Source organism: Amblyomma maculatum, chromosome 1, assembly GCF_055883805.1.
Source record: "Amblyomma maculatum isolate TAMU_Amacu chromosome 1, ASM5588380v1, whole genome shotgun sequence".
NCBI classification, from domain to species: domain Eukaryota; kingdom Metazoa; phylum Arthropoda; class Arachnida; order Ixodida; family Ixodidae; genus Amblyomma; species Amblyomma maculatum.
In genome coordinates this window covers 294839992-294860188 of record NC_139344.1, presented here as the reverse complement: position 1 = coordinate 294860188, position 20197 = coordinate 294839992, and the positions used below count along the sequence as shown (strand labels likewise).

Below are 20197 nucleotides of genomic sequence, written 5' to 3'. Positions count from 1 at the left end.
TCGGAAGCAGGATCGAAGCGATCAGCAAAGTCCAGCCGCTGGGGTCGTTGCGGAGGAGGTGGCGCACGGTAGTGGGAACGAGCTAGGGAAGCAGGGTCGTAGGAGTCGTTTCGGGCATCACGGACAGGAGGAGGAGCGGTAGAACCCAAAGAAGAGCGCTGGATGGGAGCTGCCTGCAGGGAGCAGCTATTACATGAGACTGCACTGCGGTTCACAACATCTTGATGGCGGGAGAGTTCATCACGGACAATTTGGCGAATCATGTCGGCCAAATGCGGAGGCTCATGTGAATGCTAGTGAGAATCAACGCTTGCAACATTGGTCATGTTAGGCAAGCGACCGAATTTCGGGGTTATGTGACGCAGCTTTAAAGCTTTAAATGTACAACAGTGCATGATCACCGCCGTGGAGGAATCCAAGTTGTCTTTTGTAATTAAAAAGTTACATATGTCCACCGCGATGCCCTTTAAGAAGTGGCCCACTCTGTCTTCTTCAGATATGCTCGGATTCACCGCTTTGCAGAGTTTTAGGACCTCTTCAATGTAAATTGTGCATGTTTTGCCAGGCACTTGGGCTCGCTGGAATAAAGTCTGCTCAGCGCATTTCCCCGAAACAATTTCGAAACTCCTCTTCAAAACGATCCCAGCTTGTTAGGAACGCTTCATGGTTCTCAAACCATGTCAGGGCTGTGGAGACCAAGAAAAAAACAACATTTGCCCGCTTTACTTTGCTCACCCGCTGGTAATTGGTCTTCGCCAGCCTTGCCAGAAAAGGTCCGCGGCTCACCGTAATGCTGCCATACGGGTGCCGCTGGGCCTGGCTGCCGTGCATCGCAGTCTTGGATCATTGTGGCCGTCAAAAGGGGGAGCCCAGCGCGTTGTCAGCTTGAATGAGGCAGAGAAGAATCCATGGTGATCGTTGCAGCACCTGCCACCACACTCTAAGGTTTATTTACAGAGCGATTCTTCACTTTAGCCTGGTGAGCTAACCAACAGATGGTGAGCTTCCTCTTCCTCAACCTCTATTCTGGAGAGCCTCTTTTTCACACTTCCTTGTCCTCTTCTGTGCGTATGCCTGACAATATTAATAAACTTACACAAAGTTTAAGGCTAAAACACGGCGGCATACTAGAATGACCTAATAAATTGCCTAATGTTCCAGAACGAAACTTTGCTATACAGCGGATGCAGGGCCGCACACAGGGTCCCCTGCTGGAGCTAAAGCTCGAACTTCCACACCCCTTGAGTGCAGCGACGATATTTAGGCAATCTGCCTAAAAAAAGAAAAGCGGGCAACGACACGATGTCAGGCTCGCCTGTTGTCTGAAGCGACGCGATAAAAAAGCACCGAAGTGGCCGTGTCGGTGAGGACCATGAGTATCAGCTGAAGAGTGCAGTCTATCGATGCTGTCTTGGATGCCTCTCAACCTCTCGCGAACGATTATATGCCACCGGACGTGCTGCAGCTAGGCCGAGAACGCAGCACTTCGGATGCGACATGCGACCCTGGCAGCGCGCTGCCGTACTCGTTCTTCGACGCGGACTCGCTTGGCGCTTTCGTTTTTAATACACTCTTGATACGGCTACGTCCACCGTACTACGTTAAAGACCAGCGCCAGCCGCAAGAACGATTGATACCATCGCAAAAGCGCATCAGAAACGTGCAAAACAGCAGCCACGACGACGAACGTTAAAAAAAAAAAAAGGCAAGTTAGTCGCGCTGGCCAATGAGAAACGAGAGACGAGGGGGTCACTTCACAAGCGCGCGCACAGCCAATCAGCGGACCGGAAACGGCTTTTAGGAAACCTGCGACAGTGGTCGTTCTGCTTAAGCGACATCATTTGGAGATGCCGCAAAATGCGCACAAAGAAATAAGCTTCAAAACAAGCCTAAGATGGCGGCAGGCAGCCGGCTGCTTCACCCGCGGCGCATGCAGGAAGTTTTAACAATTTTCACCCCTTTTTGGCCATTTCGAGGCTCCCGTAGCGTTTTAAAAGCCATTTTATCTTATTTCCCAACTGAATTCAGTGTTATTTCGAAGGCTAGTGCTCAAAGATACAAACATTCCAAAAATGCATTTTTCTAAAAATAATTTTTCGCCAATTTTTGACCAGTTAAACCCGCGTCCCTTCTTAAGCTGATACGAACAAAAATAACTGTCTGTAAGATGCTGTGGCATAGTCATGAAGTCTAATATATTCACTTCGGATGCTCCAAGCATCTATCACGTTACCTAAAATGGGAGGACACAGTATCATCACTACTATCCACTCAGACGAGACTTTCTTGATCAATTTAAGGTACTATAGATTCCTGCCTAGACTGCGAGTTCTGCCCTCATTATTGCCACCAAGTGACGAGATCTACCAAAATATGCCATTATGCACTTGTCTCGAACAGTAGACTGCCCCTTTGAAGGGTAATTTGAGCGTGCGTGTACATTTGGGAGGAGCGGGGGCAGTTAGTCACATTCCATTTTTCCAGTCTTTCAGCTACATCAAAATGTCATTAGACACAATTTTGAAACAGATAACCAAAACTCAAGCTCAGCTGGTAGCCATCAATGATGCTTCACGTGACATAGCGATGACGTACGAGCATTACCAAGAAAACTAACACATGCACAAAATGCCTGAAGTGAGAAAATAACGAGTTTTCATAAAATATCTGACACAGCCTAATACAGGGCTCAAAACTTAATGTGGGTTGGGTGTTAAATGTTTGTGATGTTGAAAATGCAATGTTGCCCACAAAAATCATCTGAACAGCGGCTACAGAAATGGCAAACTGATTTCTGCCAGTAAAAATGGCTGCAATACTTGGTGGAAGTCATAGACCGGCACCATGAGGGGTGACTCACTCTTACCTATCATGTCATGTAATTGCATAACCTCACAATAGCATGATAAGATAGATGCTAAGAATGTACCCCAAGCATATGGATCATATTAGATACATATGTCTACCAGTTCATTAAAACAGGTCACTGCCATCCTGGCCATGGTGACCATGTTTTAATAGAATCGAATCCCACGGCGTCTGTGTACTGTGTGATGTCAGCCACTATGGCATCCCTCATAGTCAGAGTCGCTTTGACACGCTAAAAGGCACAAACCAAACCAGACATGATGCCTTCTGTGAGCTCAGTGGTTATCCAAGACTTCTTGATCCATTTAAGGTACTATAGATTCCTGCCCGAAGCCCGAAGCGATAGCCCACACCTACTCACCTTCCCTCACAACCACTCACTCGGACTCATGCCCACTCAACCATACTCAGACGCAAATGTGGGTGCGAGTGGATACAAGTGCACACAAAACAACATTTCATTGCAATAAGCGTGCCCCCCTAATTTTAAAACTGATTATCATCATGAGAAGTAAAAGGTTGTTGTCACTTATGCAGCCAGGTGCAATAAAGGATGAGGTGCACAGATTTAAGAACGTAAGAGCAGCATAAGCACAAGAATGACCTTATAGTCCAGGGTTTGAAGGAATACCGTCTCGCAAGGAGCGAACATTGCAGAAACAAACGTGTCCTGTTACTTTGTGTTGTATATATGAAAAGATGGCGCGATGACATGAGAAGTTTTTCTCTGCAGTAATGACTGATGCTTCGTCCCAATCAATGGTGTCTCCCGTTGGTACACTGTGTTTCGCCAAAGCATTAGATGTGGAGCGGCCGTTCATGACATCATTCTGATGATCTCTGAGCTTGCGTCTGATAATTCCGGTATCACCAATGTAGGCAGCATCACAGCTTACACGCGGTATCTTGTACACCACGCCGGGTACCTTGAGGTATCTAGACGGTCTCTTACTTGGACCAGCTGTTGTTTCAACTTGCTGGTTGGCACATAAGAAATGTGAACGTCATATATGCGTGAAAGTGCTTCGCTCACCCCGGAAGCATACGGAATGCTTGCTCGCTTCGATTCTGCGTTTTCTTGTTGCTGACCAGGTCGGGAGACGTAAGCGGAGCGCTCTTGGCTTTTCATTAGCTGCTGCAGATATCCATTGTCTTTATCTCAACATATCTCTAGATACCCAGGCGTGGTACACAAGATTCCGAGTGGAAGCTGTGAAACCCTCCCTATATTGGCAAAACCGTAAACTTCAGACGCAGGCTCAGAGATCATCAGAATGACGTCACGAACGGCCGCTCCACATCTAATGCTTTCGCGGAACACAGCGTATCAACAGGACGCACTATCGATTGAGACGAAGCATCATTCATTAAAACAAAAAAAAACTTATCGCGCCATCAATATGCAGAAGACTAAGGTAATGTTCAACAGCCTCGGGAAGGAACTGCAGTTTACATTAGGTAGCGAAGTACTGAAAGTAGTAGGCGAATATGTCTACTTAGGACAGGTAGTAACCGCAGATCCGGACCATGAAAAGGAAATAACAAGAAGAATAAGATTGGGATGGAGCGCATTTGGCAAGCACTCGCAGATTATGTCTAGCAGCTTACCGGTATCGCTAAAGAGGAAAGTATATAACAGTTGCATCTTACCTGTACTCACCTATGGCGCTGAAACGTGGAGGCTAACCAAGAGAGTTCTACTTAAGTTGAGGACAACACAGAGGGCTATGGAACGAAAAATGGTAGGGGTAACATTAAGAGATAAGAAGCGTGCAGAGTGGGTCAGAGAAATAACTCAAGTTACCGACATTCTAGTGGAAATTAAGAAGAAATGGACATGGGCAGAACATGTAGTGCGAAGAGAGGATAACCGATGGTCGCTTAGGGTAACAAACTGGATTCCAAGGGAAGGAAAGCGTAGCAGGGGGCGGCAGAAAGTTAGGTGGGCGGATGAGATTAAGAAGTTCGCAGGGGTCAAGTGGATGCAGCTAGCACAGAACCGGGTTAAGTGGAGAAATATGGAAGAGGCCTTCGCCCTGCAGTGGGTATAGTCAGGCTGCTGCTGCTGCTGCTGATGATGATGATCGCGCCATCTTGTCATATACATAACACGAAGCATGCTCTTAACAGGACATGTGAAAATCTTCCATCTACAATCGAACACCATGCAATTTTAACCGTACTTAAGCCGCTGTCAGTCCATGCAGCGCTTTATTCGATCAAGGGACCCGTACGGGCAACAAAACGTCGTGTTTTCTTTTTTCAAAACATTTTGGGGAGTCTATGTTTGTTTCTGCAAAGAATGACCTTGACCTTGAATGAATGACCCTTTCGCTGTCGGGCGTTTCTGACCGTGACGCACCACCAGTGCCAGCTTGGTTTCAGGGAACGAGCTAGCGATTTATTTTTGATTATGATTGCTATACAAATAACATAGTCAACGGAATATGCACATTTCAGTGTTCTGCAGGTGCTGTTATTTAACATCATCATTATCAGCCTGATTATAAATTAGATAAATAAGGATAATATCACAAAAAAACTGCTCGATACTTCTTGAGAGACCGAATCTGAGCTTGACTCGTATTTATAATCAAATAAGTCATCGCTCTAATCCAGTCGAAGGTCCCGCACGGTCAGCCATCCGACAGTAACCACGCGCACGGAGGGCGCACTTTCGGTGGCCCGCACAACAGATATAAATGGCGCGTTGTGAAATCAAGATGACAGAGGGAAATGGAAAGAGGCTAAAACAACCTCCTTTGCTGCTGCTAGCCGCAAGCAGGGACGTGGCAAGAAAGAGCGAAAGCAGCGATCGCGTCATGTGTCAGCCTATTGGAAAGGCAATGGTGCGAACCCCTGAACTTGATGCGTTGTAGCAGACACACCAACAGAGTAAAAATAAAAATCTGCAAATCTGCGGCAGATGGCAGAACAGCCCTTGAACCAGTAACCGCACGCACGCGCCGCATGATCACTTAGCACGATAGAGTAGCGCGCGCAGAGCGATCGCACCCCCCAGCAAAGAAGGTGGTGGGAGTGGGCGCAATCGCTCCATACTCTTCAGTATATACGTACTAACACAATGCGGGGCGATAATACGAACTTGTGGAAAGATTTGACAGAAGATTTGGCGCAGCCTGTCCAAGCGCACCAGCTTCGCGCTCAGGCCCGAAGTTTTGAATGCACAATTGAAAATGTACCGGTGGTTGGGTTTCATGGGATATCGGCACCTAAGGAACCACACTCAAGATTTAATGTCTGCCTGATGGGGGAAGTTGAATTGTTACTTAAAATGCTACAATGAAACAAGAAATTTTGACAGGTGATTTTCGGTCTAAGAGTCAGCTCAGATGAAATGGGATGTGCTCATCATAAAATAGTGGGAAGTGCTTCTTTCTTGGTTTCTCAAGATTTTTGCATGCACATGAAATGTGGTTTAGGATCATCTCCACACAACTTGCATGTTGGTCTGTCTTGCTTTGATAACTGTGTAATGTGCATGTGCGCATCCAATGGAAAAAATTACTTCAATCAAATGTTTTTAGTGTGTGCATGACTCCCATTTTCCTATAACAGGCTTTGGTATTCGATTTTGTCTACGCCATCTATCTCTAATTTGACGGTGAATTAAGTTCATAAAATCTTTGCGAGGAACCCTCATTTTCTTTATTTTTATGTGGCATGCTTGTGCAGTACACCAACTGCTCTCTCATTTCCACTTATTCCAATGTGGCTTGGGACCCAGACGAATTTTATGCTAAGCACCTGTGTTGTAGCTTTCTCATGTATGACGTCTTCAATTAATGGTATAACAGTGTTTCTAGGGTGAAATGCTGTGAAGACACTTAGAAACTTGCTGTATATGACACTTTTCCCAATGTTTTCATTTAGCACTTTTCCTCACAGCACATAAAAAGCGTAACACTCGTCAGTTAAAATAGATGCACACTGGGGCAGGCTTAATGTGATTTCATTATTTTGTTTTTTACTATTACACCTCTGATGTGAATTCATGATTTTGAGCCATCTTTGAGTATGGTACCCCATAAAAGTCACGAAAAAAAGAAAGAAAAGCACAGCTCATTACACTAGCATATACGGTATGGCATATGCTTCTGTTGAGTCATGGAACAGGCAGCCACCCTCCAGAACCTTTCAAATGTGTCAGACGCCATACATGGGCATTAAGGAACACTGACCGACTGTTCCATGGCTTCACTGCTATTCAATACGAGACCTTCAGAAACATTTTAGTGCCAAATGTGAGAAAGGAGGCAAGACAGAGAAATGCAGAAAAACAGTAGCGTTCAAAGTATCAAGTACCAAGTATCAGTACCAAGAAATATAACACCAAACCGAATAGGTCAACAAATCTGCAGCCCTATCATGATGTAGTTCCCTCCCCTTGCATACCTATCTCCAAAGAATAAACCAAATAATATGGTCAAGGCTAATAAAATTTTGTTCAAGCTGTGCATCCCGAGCTGGAACGTTTTGTTAAGTGATGTGTGAAAAAAATGTCCCCCCTTTACCAGGTGCACACCATCTGTGATAGCCTGCAGCAATAAAAGAGTGCAGGCAGATGCTGACATAAAGGGCACCTCATTGCCCAGGTGTAACAACATGAAAGAAAGGCAATGCTCATCTTTTAGCTTCTCCTATAAAACTTCACTTGACCTTGTTCATGGAACACACGATTCAATTATGGATACCACCCCAGTTGCCTCCTCAGTTTCAAATCTAACTTGTGACATTTCATAGCAAAGCACTGTTGGATAAACCTACCAAGGACTCCGCGATGGAAATACAACATTGGGAATTGGAAATAGATGAAGCTCCGGAATGAGGCAGCAGAATGATGTCAATGCCACAGCTCGACCGACACTAAATGCATCAACCTTTTCAAGCAGCAATTGCATAACATGGCCATATTGATAAAATTTTGCATGGTTGTAGACCTCCTTAGAAGCCAAACATAAAATAGTTTAAGGTTAGTGGTCTACACACAGCAGACAAGCTTTTTCTTACAATAGTACTACTAAAACACTTCCTCACAATGCTCCAAGAAGCTGAATCAGGCTTTAAATAAGCAACTGTACTAACAAGAGGAGGCACTGACAATATGAGCACCTGAGATAAAACCTGTAACATCCTCAGAGAGCATCAGAGAAGCCTGCCGCTAATTTTTATAAATATGAGCTTTTCAGTGTAGGATACTTTTGTGACAATAGCACTTTTGGCAGACATCAGAAAATAGGTCAATTATGCTAAACAATAAGCTTATTAATTAAATTTTAAACTATTACAGATACTCGCCTACTTACAATAAGAGACTTGCTGCTGGTCAAATAACATCAGTTTCATACCTCGAAGATGCAATTATCTTCAGCGCTGTTGCACTACAAACTTTGGCCATTTCTGGTCGTTTGAAAACAGCACTCGGTGTTGTCCATCAAAATGATTTACTTGGTGGCGCACATGCCATGTGACCTCCGCTGTCGGCCCTGCCACAGCTTCAGCCAAGGCATGTGCTCTGACTGAGCATACAAATGTGCAAGATATGGATAAAACTATATAAAAAATTCTAAAACAAGATCTTAGTGGCCAGCTACAAACTCCTAATTACAACCAGGTGTATATCTGTGACAGAAAGTTGAATGTTTCAATTCAGTTAACTAGCTGCACAGTTAATATTTAATTTTTGTCCCCATTTTTTTTCACCTCAAAAAATTAAAAAAAAAACACACACAAGTAGCCGGCTTCCCTAAAACAACTGACATACAATTAATTTCGGGATTTGTGGCATCAAGGCAACTAAAGCCCGACAGGTACAAAAACAAAGATGTCATATTTTTGGCTAGTCAGCTGTAAATGATGCATGCAATAATGGGTGGACTACCAGACAATGAAGCGGCACTGAACAAGCAAGCTACCCCAGTTCTCACTACAGTCATTTTTGTAATGCGAAAGAATAACAAGCGAAGCCCAAGAGCCGTTCAGTTACTAACTATGCCTATTTTGCATGCAAGCAAACTATCTGATTATTGCCAGCACAGTTTTGGAGGCAAGCAGAAACAAGCATATTTCTCCCCTACTTTGGCTACTGTGCATTCGTTACAACTCTATACTTACTCCATTAACAGCGAGCTTCACCGTAAGACATAATACATAAATGGCACAAGGCAGTCGCTACATAAATGGCACAAGGCAGTCGCTACAAGTGCAAATGGCAAAGCAAACTGCTGTTACTAAGATCATAAACCAATATTGCTTCATAAACCCACTCACCATGTTTACCTCAAATCATGGCCCAGACTAGCCAAAAACAGCTGTGAAATTGGCGAAACATGTAGTTGGCTTTCTTGCCATGCTAAATCAGTATATCAGGAACTCGAGAATCATGAGGAAAAGTCAGTGCTCACGAGTCACCCTGATCTATTTAATAAGACATGAGCATTTTCGAAGAGGATAAATGCAAGGCACAAAACAGAATACGCACCTCGTTCGTGGTCTTTGTCCCGATCTTTGAGTCTCTGGTTGTAGGATGATTTGTGGTAACGTGGGCTGTGTCGGCTGTCTGGACTACCCATTCGGCTGTGGCTACCATTTGAAGGCGACTCGCGCACTTTCTCGTTGTATCGACTTCCAAGGTTGGACTTAGAGCTGTACTTGCCAGAGTTCTGCGCACACACACACACGAAACTAACATTTGAACCAGCATTAAAAGGAATACCACATAAAAATGACAAGTGCATTGGGTTTAATGCCAACAAAATAGGCGAGTTGAATAATGACTTTACCAAAAACAGGAGTCAAATATTTGACCGGTATCACTCCAATTCCAAAACCAGTGCATCATGCAGCAGCTATTCCAGAACATGCATCATGCTGTTACTTCATGCTCACTCCTGATGCTCCCAGTAGTAAGCAGCTCATGGCGCTAGACCGATAAACAGACCACATTACATTTGTCTTGAGCGCGGAGCGGAATCTGGCAGCAGCAGCTAGGTTTCGTTTCTAGGCGAGAGCCCCAGCATGGGAGCAGTATCCGACACCACTGCAGCATTCTGTTCCGCAGCACCTACGCTCGAATGTTATGACTCAGCTTGAAACTCGTTGCACCCAACAGAGCGTCGCACAAACAGGTCTTCCCGCTGATCTTCGCCGCCGATCGCACTCGGCAATGCTAAATTCAAGAGGAAGCGCTCAAATTTAGCTGCCTTTCATCCACACATCCACCCTGCTACAAATCGGCCGAGACTGAAGCTGCGCGGGCTGGTTTGGGAAGCCCTCCCATCTCCAATAGCAACGTCACCTGGGGGTCATAGTATCGGAAGTGACCCGCTAATAACAGCAGTCTGCGGCCGGTTCAAGAGTACCGCACGCAAACTGACACAGCCGGAAAAGCACTACAGCCCCCGCGACCCTATAGAGTTCACACTAGAGAAAAATGCATCATTACACTTAGGCCTAGCAAGCCCAGAAAGTTGGTGACGAGACTGGTGGTGCAACCTGTCAGTGCCATCGGCTATCTAGAGGTGAGCAGTATACGGCTGAGTTGCATTCTTGGGAAATACCTAAACAAGCATTTTCTAGACTAAATCTAATAAGAGGCAAAGCACGGCTTCCCTGCAGCTTGCAGTTCTTCGGTACTGTAGTGCATGCAGTCAAGCATCTAACGCTTGCCACCGCTGATAGTAAAGCGCGGCAAAGCACTAAACTGAAGGCTAAAGGGTACAATAAATCATAAAAGGCGACTGTTATGTACCAGAAAGAAAGAATTTGTTCAGCTCTAAAGAATATATAAAGAAAACGGTTCACGCGAACGCAAGCACAAATCTCGCGAATACACAGCACATTTGCCGTTAAAAAATTCCCAGCAACAAATATCTGCAAGCGGCATCCAGGTGCACTTGACATAAGCACCTTTAAACCAGACAAATATAATGCACGAAATGCTCCTGCATGCAAACCGATACCAACCTCGTACGGATGGGCTTGGTTTCTGTCAAAATACCTGCAAGAGTATGAGTAGATGGTGTTACAGTACAGGTTAATACGATGTTCCGCAGATTATAATGCACAAAAATTCAAGCAACAGTGAAGAAGTAACGTAATATGACCAAATATTTTGACAACAAATGAACATGGCGGCGCACAGAATACATCATTTGACGGAGGCAAAGTGAACCAATTCCTACCCATCGCTGAGCCTTGGAAGTTTCCTTGCATGCATTACCATTAATACTAGGTCAATGTAGAACTGTATGGTCAGCAAATTAACGTATTTTAAATTCTATACTGCAGTTTATCGGGACCATAAGAACGCTAAAACGCCAGGCACATAATTGGACGCCATGACACATCCGGGCCGATGCTTTTGATTACGCGGAAGAACGTCATCTCAAAGAAAGCACAAATTTGAAGCCTATCTCGTCACCAATCTCAGTTTATTTTTATTACTGTGACTCACATGTTTTATTTTAAATTATTGCATTCTAATGTTACTAGAAGTTCGTTTACATCACGCTAGTATTACCACAACTACAGCGCCACGAGCGCCGCCGCAGAAAGTAGCGAGCAACGTTGGACTATAGTACAGTGCTCTAGAATATAGTGCTCTAGAATATTGGGCAGTGTGACGACCGGCGCTGGAGAGCGGGCCGCTTTTGCGATGACAGGAACCGACTCCCGCGAGAGGGCGCGACGTGCAACAGGGGTGCCACGTTCGCCGCTTGCGCGTAGCGGCCGCGGGGATAGCGGCGGTACAGAGGAGGGGCGCGGTTCTCTTTGGAGCTTTTTTGACACGCTACGCAAATGGTGCGATATTTAATTACAAGTGCTTAAACTCATCCCTGTCATTCCATTACGTTAATCTCGGGACGCCGTGTTCGCTTGGGCAGTCCTACGGAACAGCGCGCGATGTTTGAATCGCTATTTCAAACTCAACATTTCTTCCTACGGACAGCCATAAATCGTCCAGATGAGCTTGTACCTAATGTTTTCAACGAAGCGTGGTGTTCTGCATTCGTTCTTCCAGTAAGGGAATAAAGGCTACTGCCGAGGAGCGCTATTATCACGCGGAGAAAAACAGTATAAATGCGAATCAAAGCTTGTGCTTCGTAAGGTCTCTTAGGAACAGCTTATTTTTTACGAACCTTATTTAAGAACACCTGCTTACATTTTGCAGCTGGTGCTTATTAATACATAACAACGTTTATCTTAAATCGTCAGAAATCTGTAATATATCTCTTTAATAGGTGTTCTTTATGTGCCCTAATCACTGCTTATAGAAATTACAAATACAGTGTGCGAGCAAAACACATTTATTTATTACCGTTCTAATATAAAGCAATGCGATATTTAGCGGCAAAAAGAAAGAAAGGAACATATACGCGACTGAAGCATTTATTCTCTGTTCGTAATTAACAAATACATATATCGCGGACATTTGTTTACGTGCCGCTGACCAAAGGGTGAACCAGCTGTTTAGATTTAAAAAATGTCAAGTACAGCTAGGGCAATACTTCAGATAAAATATGAGAAATTAAACCTGTCACATACGTATACGAGGGAATACGTTCATAGTGGGCACTTGAGAGCGGACGCTTTGCTGACATCAAATGGTACAGAGCAAAAAAAAAAAAAAAACACTTATAATTGCGCGTCGTATTGGCGATATGATGCAGTTCTTGGCGCGCACCGCAAGAAAACGAAAAATGCGAAAACGGTGACGGGCACCAAATGCACATGCAATTAATATAAGGCCGAATTCAGATGAGGACACTAATGCGTGTTTATTCTTCGAGTGTGTGGTATGAAATGTGAGTAGTCGACTGGATATACTCGCGAACTACTGCTTGCCGGACTATAATCGGGCTACTTGGCGCGGGTACTCTTTGCAGATCTAATCAGGCTATAATTGTTAACAAGGTTGCTATTACACGTGGAATACTTCCAAGGGAATTCAATTATTTTCCCTTTGAGAACTCTTGTCGTGGTTCGCTTACTTCGCAAAGAGCGAAGCCGCAAAAACACGTGAAATTTCATTACTTCAAGTGTGAGCTTTCTGGTGCTCTAAGTAGGTAAAATTTTTGAACCTCCACATTTTAGATGAAGGTTGCAAAATCTGAAGTGCAAAGGCGTCCAAAAGAATCGTACACCCGAGCCAAATTTTTGGGTAAATTGCGACTATAGCTTGGAGCCTATGGCGCAGTTTTTGTTCGTGGCGAAAAACCGTGCCGGCCTCACAACCTCTCTTTCGCTGAAGGATTATGTAGCGGAAGCGAATTAGGCGTACACTATATAGCCTCTGCGTCCTCTATTTTCCATCGTTCTTTCTTTTTCAAAGCTTTTTTTTTTTTTTCATTTTATATGTGCACCAAAACAGGACTAGAGCGATCTTCTGGGGTCAGTGACTTACATATTACCGGTTGCTTTAGCACGCAGAATAAAAACTACCTAGAATGAAAACATTTTCTGGAACAATTAAGTCATTGTCAAACTATAATGCATTGATATTAAATGTCTTAAGTATAGCACGCATCGTACTTAAAGCTACCCGTTACAACAATGTTCCAACTTATGGAAAGAAAATAAAATGGTTTGTTCTTATATTAGTGTAGAGTTTTACAAAGCTGTTGACTTAAATTTCGACGCTTATATGTACGCGTTCGATTGCAGCCTTTTTGTGCACTGCTTTCTTCTTAATTCCCAGGCCTCCATTTGGTTCTTAAGACTCGATTGTTCCCCCCCCCCCTTTTTTTTTTTTTTTGCCTGTCATATTTCTCCACTTTTCTTCGTCTTTAGCAGCCTGCTTTCTTCTCCGTCGTGCGTTTGCCGTGCCGCACGACAATTCCAAACGTTTGTTCACATTCGCGGTCGCTCTTTTCACGGCGCTGCGTGCCTCCTTTCCCCCTCCCTTGTAGGCGACACGTTTCTTTTCTTTTTTTCTGTGCATCCTTTACTTCCCACTTCTTCCACCTTCCTGACCCACTGTGTTTAGTTATTTAGTAGCCGTTTACCTGGTGTGGTGTCGTTCGTTCGTAGTGTAGTCTCTACCTCTATGCGGGGTAGTACATATTTAATTCATTCGAACTGAATGCCAACTTTTCTTGTGGCTTCAGGTGACTCACTGTAGTCGGCATAGTCTGCGAGTGAAATAACGGAATATACCATTTTTGACTGTTTTGATAATGGGGTTACTGTGGCCAGCTTTAGTCAGCGCTCGAACGCACATGTTGCATGTTTGACTTCTTCATACATCCTGTCTCCACACTGCCTTCTTTTCAAAACGAGCGCATTTCTGGACGTCAATTAGGTGCGTCAGGAATGCTAAAGCAAGCTGTACGGCGAATGAAGCGTGGTGTGCGAGTCTGAATTTGTACGCCCTCTCCAAGCTGTTTTCTTCGGAGCCCAGCTCCTGTCATATTGCTTCCGCGAGGTGTTGTCGACGGCCAAAAGGGAAAATAAATTAGGTGATTGCTAACAATACTGAGCCCCATTAACCGGCATATTTATAAAATCTTGTCGCGAACAGCTCGAGACGACGCACAAGCAAACAAGAACGTACAGTGCGCGCGGTATCCATCCTGCTGCACAGCGCGCATACGCGGGCGCCCGGACGGCTGACACACCAGTTGCTGGTGGCGCCCTCTGCGCTGCGGCGCCTCCGTCATCGCAAAAGCGGCCCCCCGCTCCCATGCATTTCGCGGCGCGGTCGACACACTGCCCAATCTTCTAGAGCACTATATCTAGAATCTTGGGCAGTGTGTCGTCCGCGCCGGGGAACAATAGAGGAGCGAGGTCGCCGCCGCGATGAAAGCGCGTGACACCCAGGGGGCGCTGCCAGTAACAGGTGTGACCATGGTATCATGGGAGCGGTGCGCCGAGCCGAGCTCGATTCGCTTGCATGCAAAGACGCGCGCAGACCGTCTTCGCGTATTGATTTGAGGAATTCGTGTTTCGTTGTTCTGCATGTTCTTCGCCGTTTGTTGCGCTTTCTTGGTGTGTTGCTGAAACCTCGTCTGTGCTCTCCACTTGGAACATCTAAGCAATGCGTGCACGACGACGGAAAGACGACGCGACACAAGGGACAGTGCCGGGCTGCAACAGCGGTTACAGCTTGTGCAAGGGAGTTCCTCTCTCTTCCGTGTATCCATCGACGCCGATCGCTGTGAGACTTTGTCACAGAACATCAAGAAAGCGGACAGAGTGCTGAACGAAGCAAGCGTTGTGTATGAGCGCTTTTTTGAACAAGTTTTCATTCAGCGCACGTATAAAACAATCAACGGTGAACTAGAGTAGAGGCCGGTCACAATTACTGATGACGCCGTTCCGATCATCTTTCCGGACGCACCAAAATATGTTTCAAAGTCGCTGCCAAAAAGAAAATGAAAGTCGGGAACATCTGTGAACAGACAATTCATGCAGCGAAGCGGAGACAGTGTTTACAAGCTAGCTCATGAAGAGCAGCCAACATCTGACGGCGACAGTCCCGAGGAGCCCAACAGGGGGGATTTTGCCAAGGAAAACGAATGTGCCGTGTTTGCCAAAAGTAACCGCTGCATGTTTTGCTACTCACTTGTATTAAAAGCCAATGAGGATTTCCACTTTATCACAACTATATAGTTGAGAAGTGAGGACAGGTGCTCGCCTTTACATTTGAGATTTATAGAGCTTCAGAAGTTTAGTATGAATCCACTACTACATGGCTGAAAAGCAGATCCTAGCCTACTAAATACCCGAAATGTGGTCAAGGATTGCCTTGCCACGCTGAGAAAAAGCTTTCCACTACGCCGAGTGCATGTGAGCTGGATGCTGCCGGAGACAGTAGCAAATTGGCCCCGAAAAAGCTTTCAAAATTGATATGTCGGCCACAAAATCGGGTGAGGAGGCTCTTGTGGCGGAAGTTTCTATAAGAGGAAAAAGGTTGTTCGCAAGACAATTCAAATCCAGTACAGGCGGAGGCACTAATTGAACATGTTAGTGGGCTACAGTAGTGCCCTAGCTGGTGCAGGCATACAACCATGTTGCTGATGGGTGCTCGTCGTTGAGCGGAAATTTCTTTTCCCAGAAGTGCACGCTTGTGGTCAAGGACGGTACGGCCTACCAAGGCTGATTTGCATGTTGTGCCATGCTTGGAACCTGAATAAATGACTGTCTGCAGAATGATGTTTTTTTTTTTTTTTTTTTTTTTTTTTTTCACTACGCAAGAGCTCTCTAAAACACTTTGCTATTCAGACAGGATTCTAAGATTCGCGAGTTTCGAAACACCGCAGGCTTCGAATGAATTTCTTTCTGTGCAACATATTTATCCAAGTGTGTGCAATAGACTCACATATATAGGTTCGGAAACACGAGATGCACTCATAACACACGCGAAGTGCGACCTAAGCTGTATTTAGCTTGTGGCGTGCGCACCGCACCATTATTACAGTGAAATATTCTAGTTCACTGTACCAATATCGTCGCTGGCATTACAGCGCCATACAGCCGCGCAGACCATGGAACAATGCATTATTAAGCAAATAGGCGATCACCAAACATTAAATATCGAATTAAGCGCACCACGCAGTGCAGATACGACGAGCCGACGCTCACGGCAGCGCAGCCAGCGGACGGCTCGCTGCGCTGATGATGATGATGATGATTATGTGGCAATCCCTTTGCATCGGGGGGGCGCACGATGTGCACCCTAGCCGTTTACATGACATAAGTCTTAGCATATACACACACACAGCCACACACAGACCACTTAAACACAGTCGGGGGGTGCGTTCGCTGGAGTCACCGAGTTCGCCTTCGGCTTGCGCTGCTGAGTCGACCCCCACCACTGTCGAAGTCGGCTTTTTGTTGCCGCCACCGCCGCGTGCGGAGTGTCACCGTCAGAGGCGGCGAAACCCAGCGCCTGCAGTAGGGTGGTGCCCTCTGGGTGTCGCGGTGCCAATTGCGGGCAGTGGAGGACCAGATGCTCTATGTTCTCCTGCTCCCCACCGCACGTTTGGCAGCGTCCCGCCTGAACCACCGGAGACTTGTCGAACCTCTGCCGGTACAACAGAGTGCGCAGCGCCCCAGTACGCGCCTCGAGGAAAAGGGCGCTCCCACTGCCGTTGTCGTACAGCTTCTCCGGGGCCGGGGCGGTCTTGTGTGTGCGGTAGAGAAGCAGTGTTGACTTCGCGCACATTGCTGCGCGCCACTGCTCCGTCTCCTCTTCTCGGACGCGCTCCTGTACCTCCCTGGACCACTTCCGCTCGCTTGCCTCCTGCACCGGTTGCCTCAGGAGGCCAAACTTGCGGCTCAGCGTGTGTAGGCGCGCAGTCCAGGTTGTGCGGATACCTTTGAGATACAGGTAGCGGAATATTCGGCGTGCCCACCTGCAGTCGGGCATAGTCCTCAGGCGGCCCTCATAGGCAAGCTTACTGCGCGCCTCGCGTGCCTCAAACGAAGACCAGCCGAGTTCGCCCTGTATGGCCTCGACTGCAACCCGGCCATGGCAGCCCAGTGCCACTCTGCCCACTTCACGCTGGCCACGTTCCAACCATGATCGGGTTTTGGCCGATAAGCAGAGAACCGCATTTGCAAAAGTTAATGCAGGCACATGAACAGCTTTCCATAGTTCGCGGACCAGCATATACCTATTGCAGCCCCACAGGCAGCGTCGGCGTAACATGTTGCCCGCCCTGCGGCTGGACTGCCGAACGTGGTCTTCGTGAGCCTCCAAAGGCACAGGCGCCGATCCGATGAGTACACCTAGGTACCGGTACTCGGTAGCCCGGGGTATGGTGTCACCGTTGGGCAGGGTCACCTCAGCCCCACTGGGCGGGCTCGAGAATTGCAGCACTGCGGACTTCCTGGCGTTGAATTGAAGGCCCAGTCGGTGCACACAGGTGGCGGCCAGGGTGACCAGTTGCTGGAGGGTGTCCACATTCTCTGCCAGCAGCACCAGGTCGTCGGCGTATGCAAGGCCTGGCAGAACCCACACTTCCGGCATTCCCTCGTACATATGGGGAAACGGGAAGCCCAGCCCTGACTCAAGCAGGGTTTGCTCAAGGCTTGCAACATAAAGCGCATATAGGAGCGGTGAGAGTGGGCAGCCCTGTTTGAGGCCCCTCGTAACGGGCACGGGCTCCGAGCGGGCGCCACCAAAGCAGGCCACAACCGTGTTCTCGGAGTACAGCCGGCGCAGTAGATTTATCCACACCGGTGGCATTTCCAACTCTCCCAGACGATGGAACAATGGCTCATGGGGGACGCTATCGTAGCCTTGGCGACGTCCAGGAAGCAGCCCACCAGGCCCCGAGCTTCTTTTCGAGCAATTTCCATCGTCTGGCTAAGCACAAAGAGGTTGTCCTCTAGGCGTCGTCCTGGGCGGAATCCATTCTGAAGTTCAGTAAGCACACTCGCATTCTCTGCCCATCCACTCATCCACCCTTTCAAAATGTGGGCGAACAGCCGGTAGAGTACGCTCGTTACGGTGAGCGGTCGGTAGTCTCGCAAGAGCCCCGCATCGCCTCCTTTCTTTGGTACGAGGCTAACTCTGCCACACTGCCAGCCCGACGGGATCGGGTCGCCATCTATTATTCCGGTGAATATGGATGCCAGGATATCCCGCGCAGCATCGCCGAAACACTTAACCACACCTGCCGGGATGCCGTCGAGTCCCTGCGCGGTGTGCGCTCCAATGCGTAATATAGCGCGGTCTAAGGCCGCTCGCGTGACCTTCCACCCAGGCTCGGATCCTCCTTTGGGCTCGTTGGGGGCCGGCTGGGCTGAGCGTTCGTGGCGTGTCGTAGGGTCCAGAGGCAGGGGGGATTCGTATGTCTGCGACATGTGTCGTGTGAGGTGTTGTGACATATCGTTGACAGGTTGGCCAGTACTTTCGTCCCTGATTGTCGGGGCAGTGTCTCTTTTGTCGAGTGATGTCACGTAAGACCAGAACTTTCTGGTACCACTGCGACCTGCGCTTGTGATGGCTCTGATCTGCTCGTGGTCATATTGGGCTATCTTGCGCTGGACCATCTCCTGCATGGCATGCTTGCACTGCAGGTACACACTCCATGCTCGTTGGCACTCTTCATCCGATCCGCTTTTCACAGCATGACGGTGAAGTCGGTTAGCCTCGCGACGCGTCTTCAGCGCCGCCTGCACCTCACAGTCCCACCAGCCTTTGCGTCGCACGCCTCGCCGAGAATTTGTCCGCACTTCGTGCTTCTGCATCACACGACGCAGCTCCCCGACGAACTCCTCGTACCTAGTGGCCTGATTGCACTGCAGACTGTGCTCGAATTCCGCCGCGACAAGCTCGTAAGCTCTCACAGGCAGGTATCGCCGGGCCGGTTCCCGATTCTCTCTACGTGCACCTCGCCAGACGGAGTATGTGAGCGTGATCTTCAGGCGGTTGTGGTCGCTGCCTGCACTGAAGGTGCCCTCCTCGTCAATATGGATTCGGTGCACGCGTCGGGAGAGGTCGCCGGACGCGAGGGCATAGTCAATGCAACTGCGGCTGCTCCTTGCACACCATGTGAACTCCCCTTCACAGTCCGGGCGGAGGTTTAATACCTCAAGGGAGAGTGCATTGGCTGTTTGCAGCAGGAGCTCGCCATTGAAATCTTGGTAGCCGTCTAGCGGCTGGATGTGTCCATTGAAGTCCCCTATCACCAGCACTTCCTTGGAGCCCGCCCAGCGTCTCACCTCGGTCGCGACACATTGCATGACACTGGCGTTGCCTTCGTGGTAGCTGCCTGTCACTGTCAGATAGACGACGCCCACAACAAGTGGCACACCCATGAGGACTCCGCTGATCCATAGATGCTCACTACACTCACAGGGTATTTCTTGCCATGATGTGCCTTGCCGACATAGGAAGCCGATTCCGCCACCTTTGCGGCCTTCTCCGCTGCGGTTGCGCCCTATCCAGTGCCAGTGAGGATGGATCGGCGGTGCCTCTAGATCGCGTAGGTGCGTCTCAGCAACCGCGAACAATGATACATTCTCTGCATCTAGGTTCCTGTATAGCTCCTCCCACTTGCGCAGCTGTCTCGCGCCGTGCATATTCAGGAACCCTACATTCACCTCAGTTTTCTTCCGACCATGTTGGCGGCGGCGGTGGCGCCGAGGGTGCATTCCTTCGTACTGGCCTATAGGGCGTTTCGGGGCACCTGTAGCGCCATGTGGCGACTGACCATCTCGGCCACTATGTGGTAGAGGTCGCGGCCTATTCCGGCGTCCATTTGGTGGGCTTGGGACCCGGACTGATGGGCGAGCGTCGGATAATACTGGTTCTGCAGCACACTCTGTGTCGGCCCAGGTCCATAAAGCCGAGGAT

The 20197-nt window shown here is 47.7% G+C and overlaps 2 protein-coding genes across 3 annotated transcripts in view; both read right to left on the bottom strand.

The window, feature by feature from the left end:
- wcy (WW domain-containing adapter protein with coiled-coil wacky) overlaps positions 1–11272 on the bottom strand; it is a 235541-nt gene extending 224269 nt beyond the window's left edge. The window contains exons 1-3 of one of the 2 annotated variants that reach the window (XM_084591604.1): positions 11073–11272; positions 10855–10888; positions 9371–9551 (exon numbers count right to left, since the gene is read on the bottom strand). In XM_084591604.1, coding sequence (XP_084447730.1) covers positions 9371–9551; positions 10855–10888; positions 11073–11113 — 256 coding nt within the window. In that variant the 5' untranslated portion in view covers positions 11114–11272. The remainder of the gene's footprint in view (positions 1–9370; positions 9552–10854; positions 10889–11072) is intronic. The other variant, XM_084591603.1, reaches the window with a different exon arrangement.
- Positions 11273–16507: 5235 nt separating this feature from the next.
- LOC146206834 (uncharacterized) lies at positions 16508–18107 on the bottom strand. Its single transcript, XM_084591601.1, has one exon. It carries the CDS (start codon positions 18080–18082, stop codon positions 16628–16630), a length of 1455 nt encoding a protein of 484 aa, XP_084447727.1. The 5' UTR covers positions 18083–18107; the 3' UTR covers positions 16508–16627.
- Between the last annotated feature and the right edge of the window lie 2090 nt (positions 18108–20197).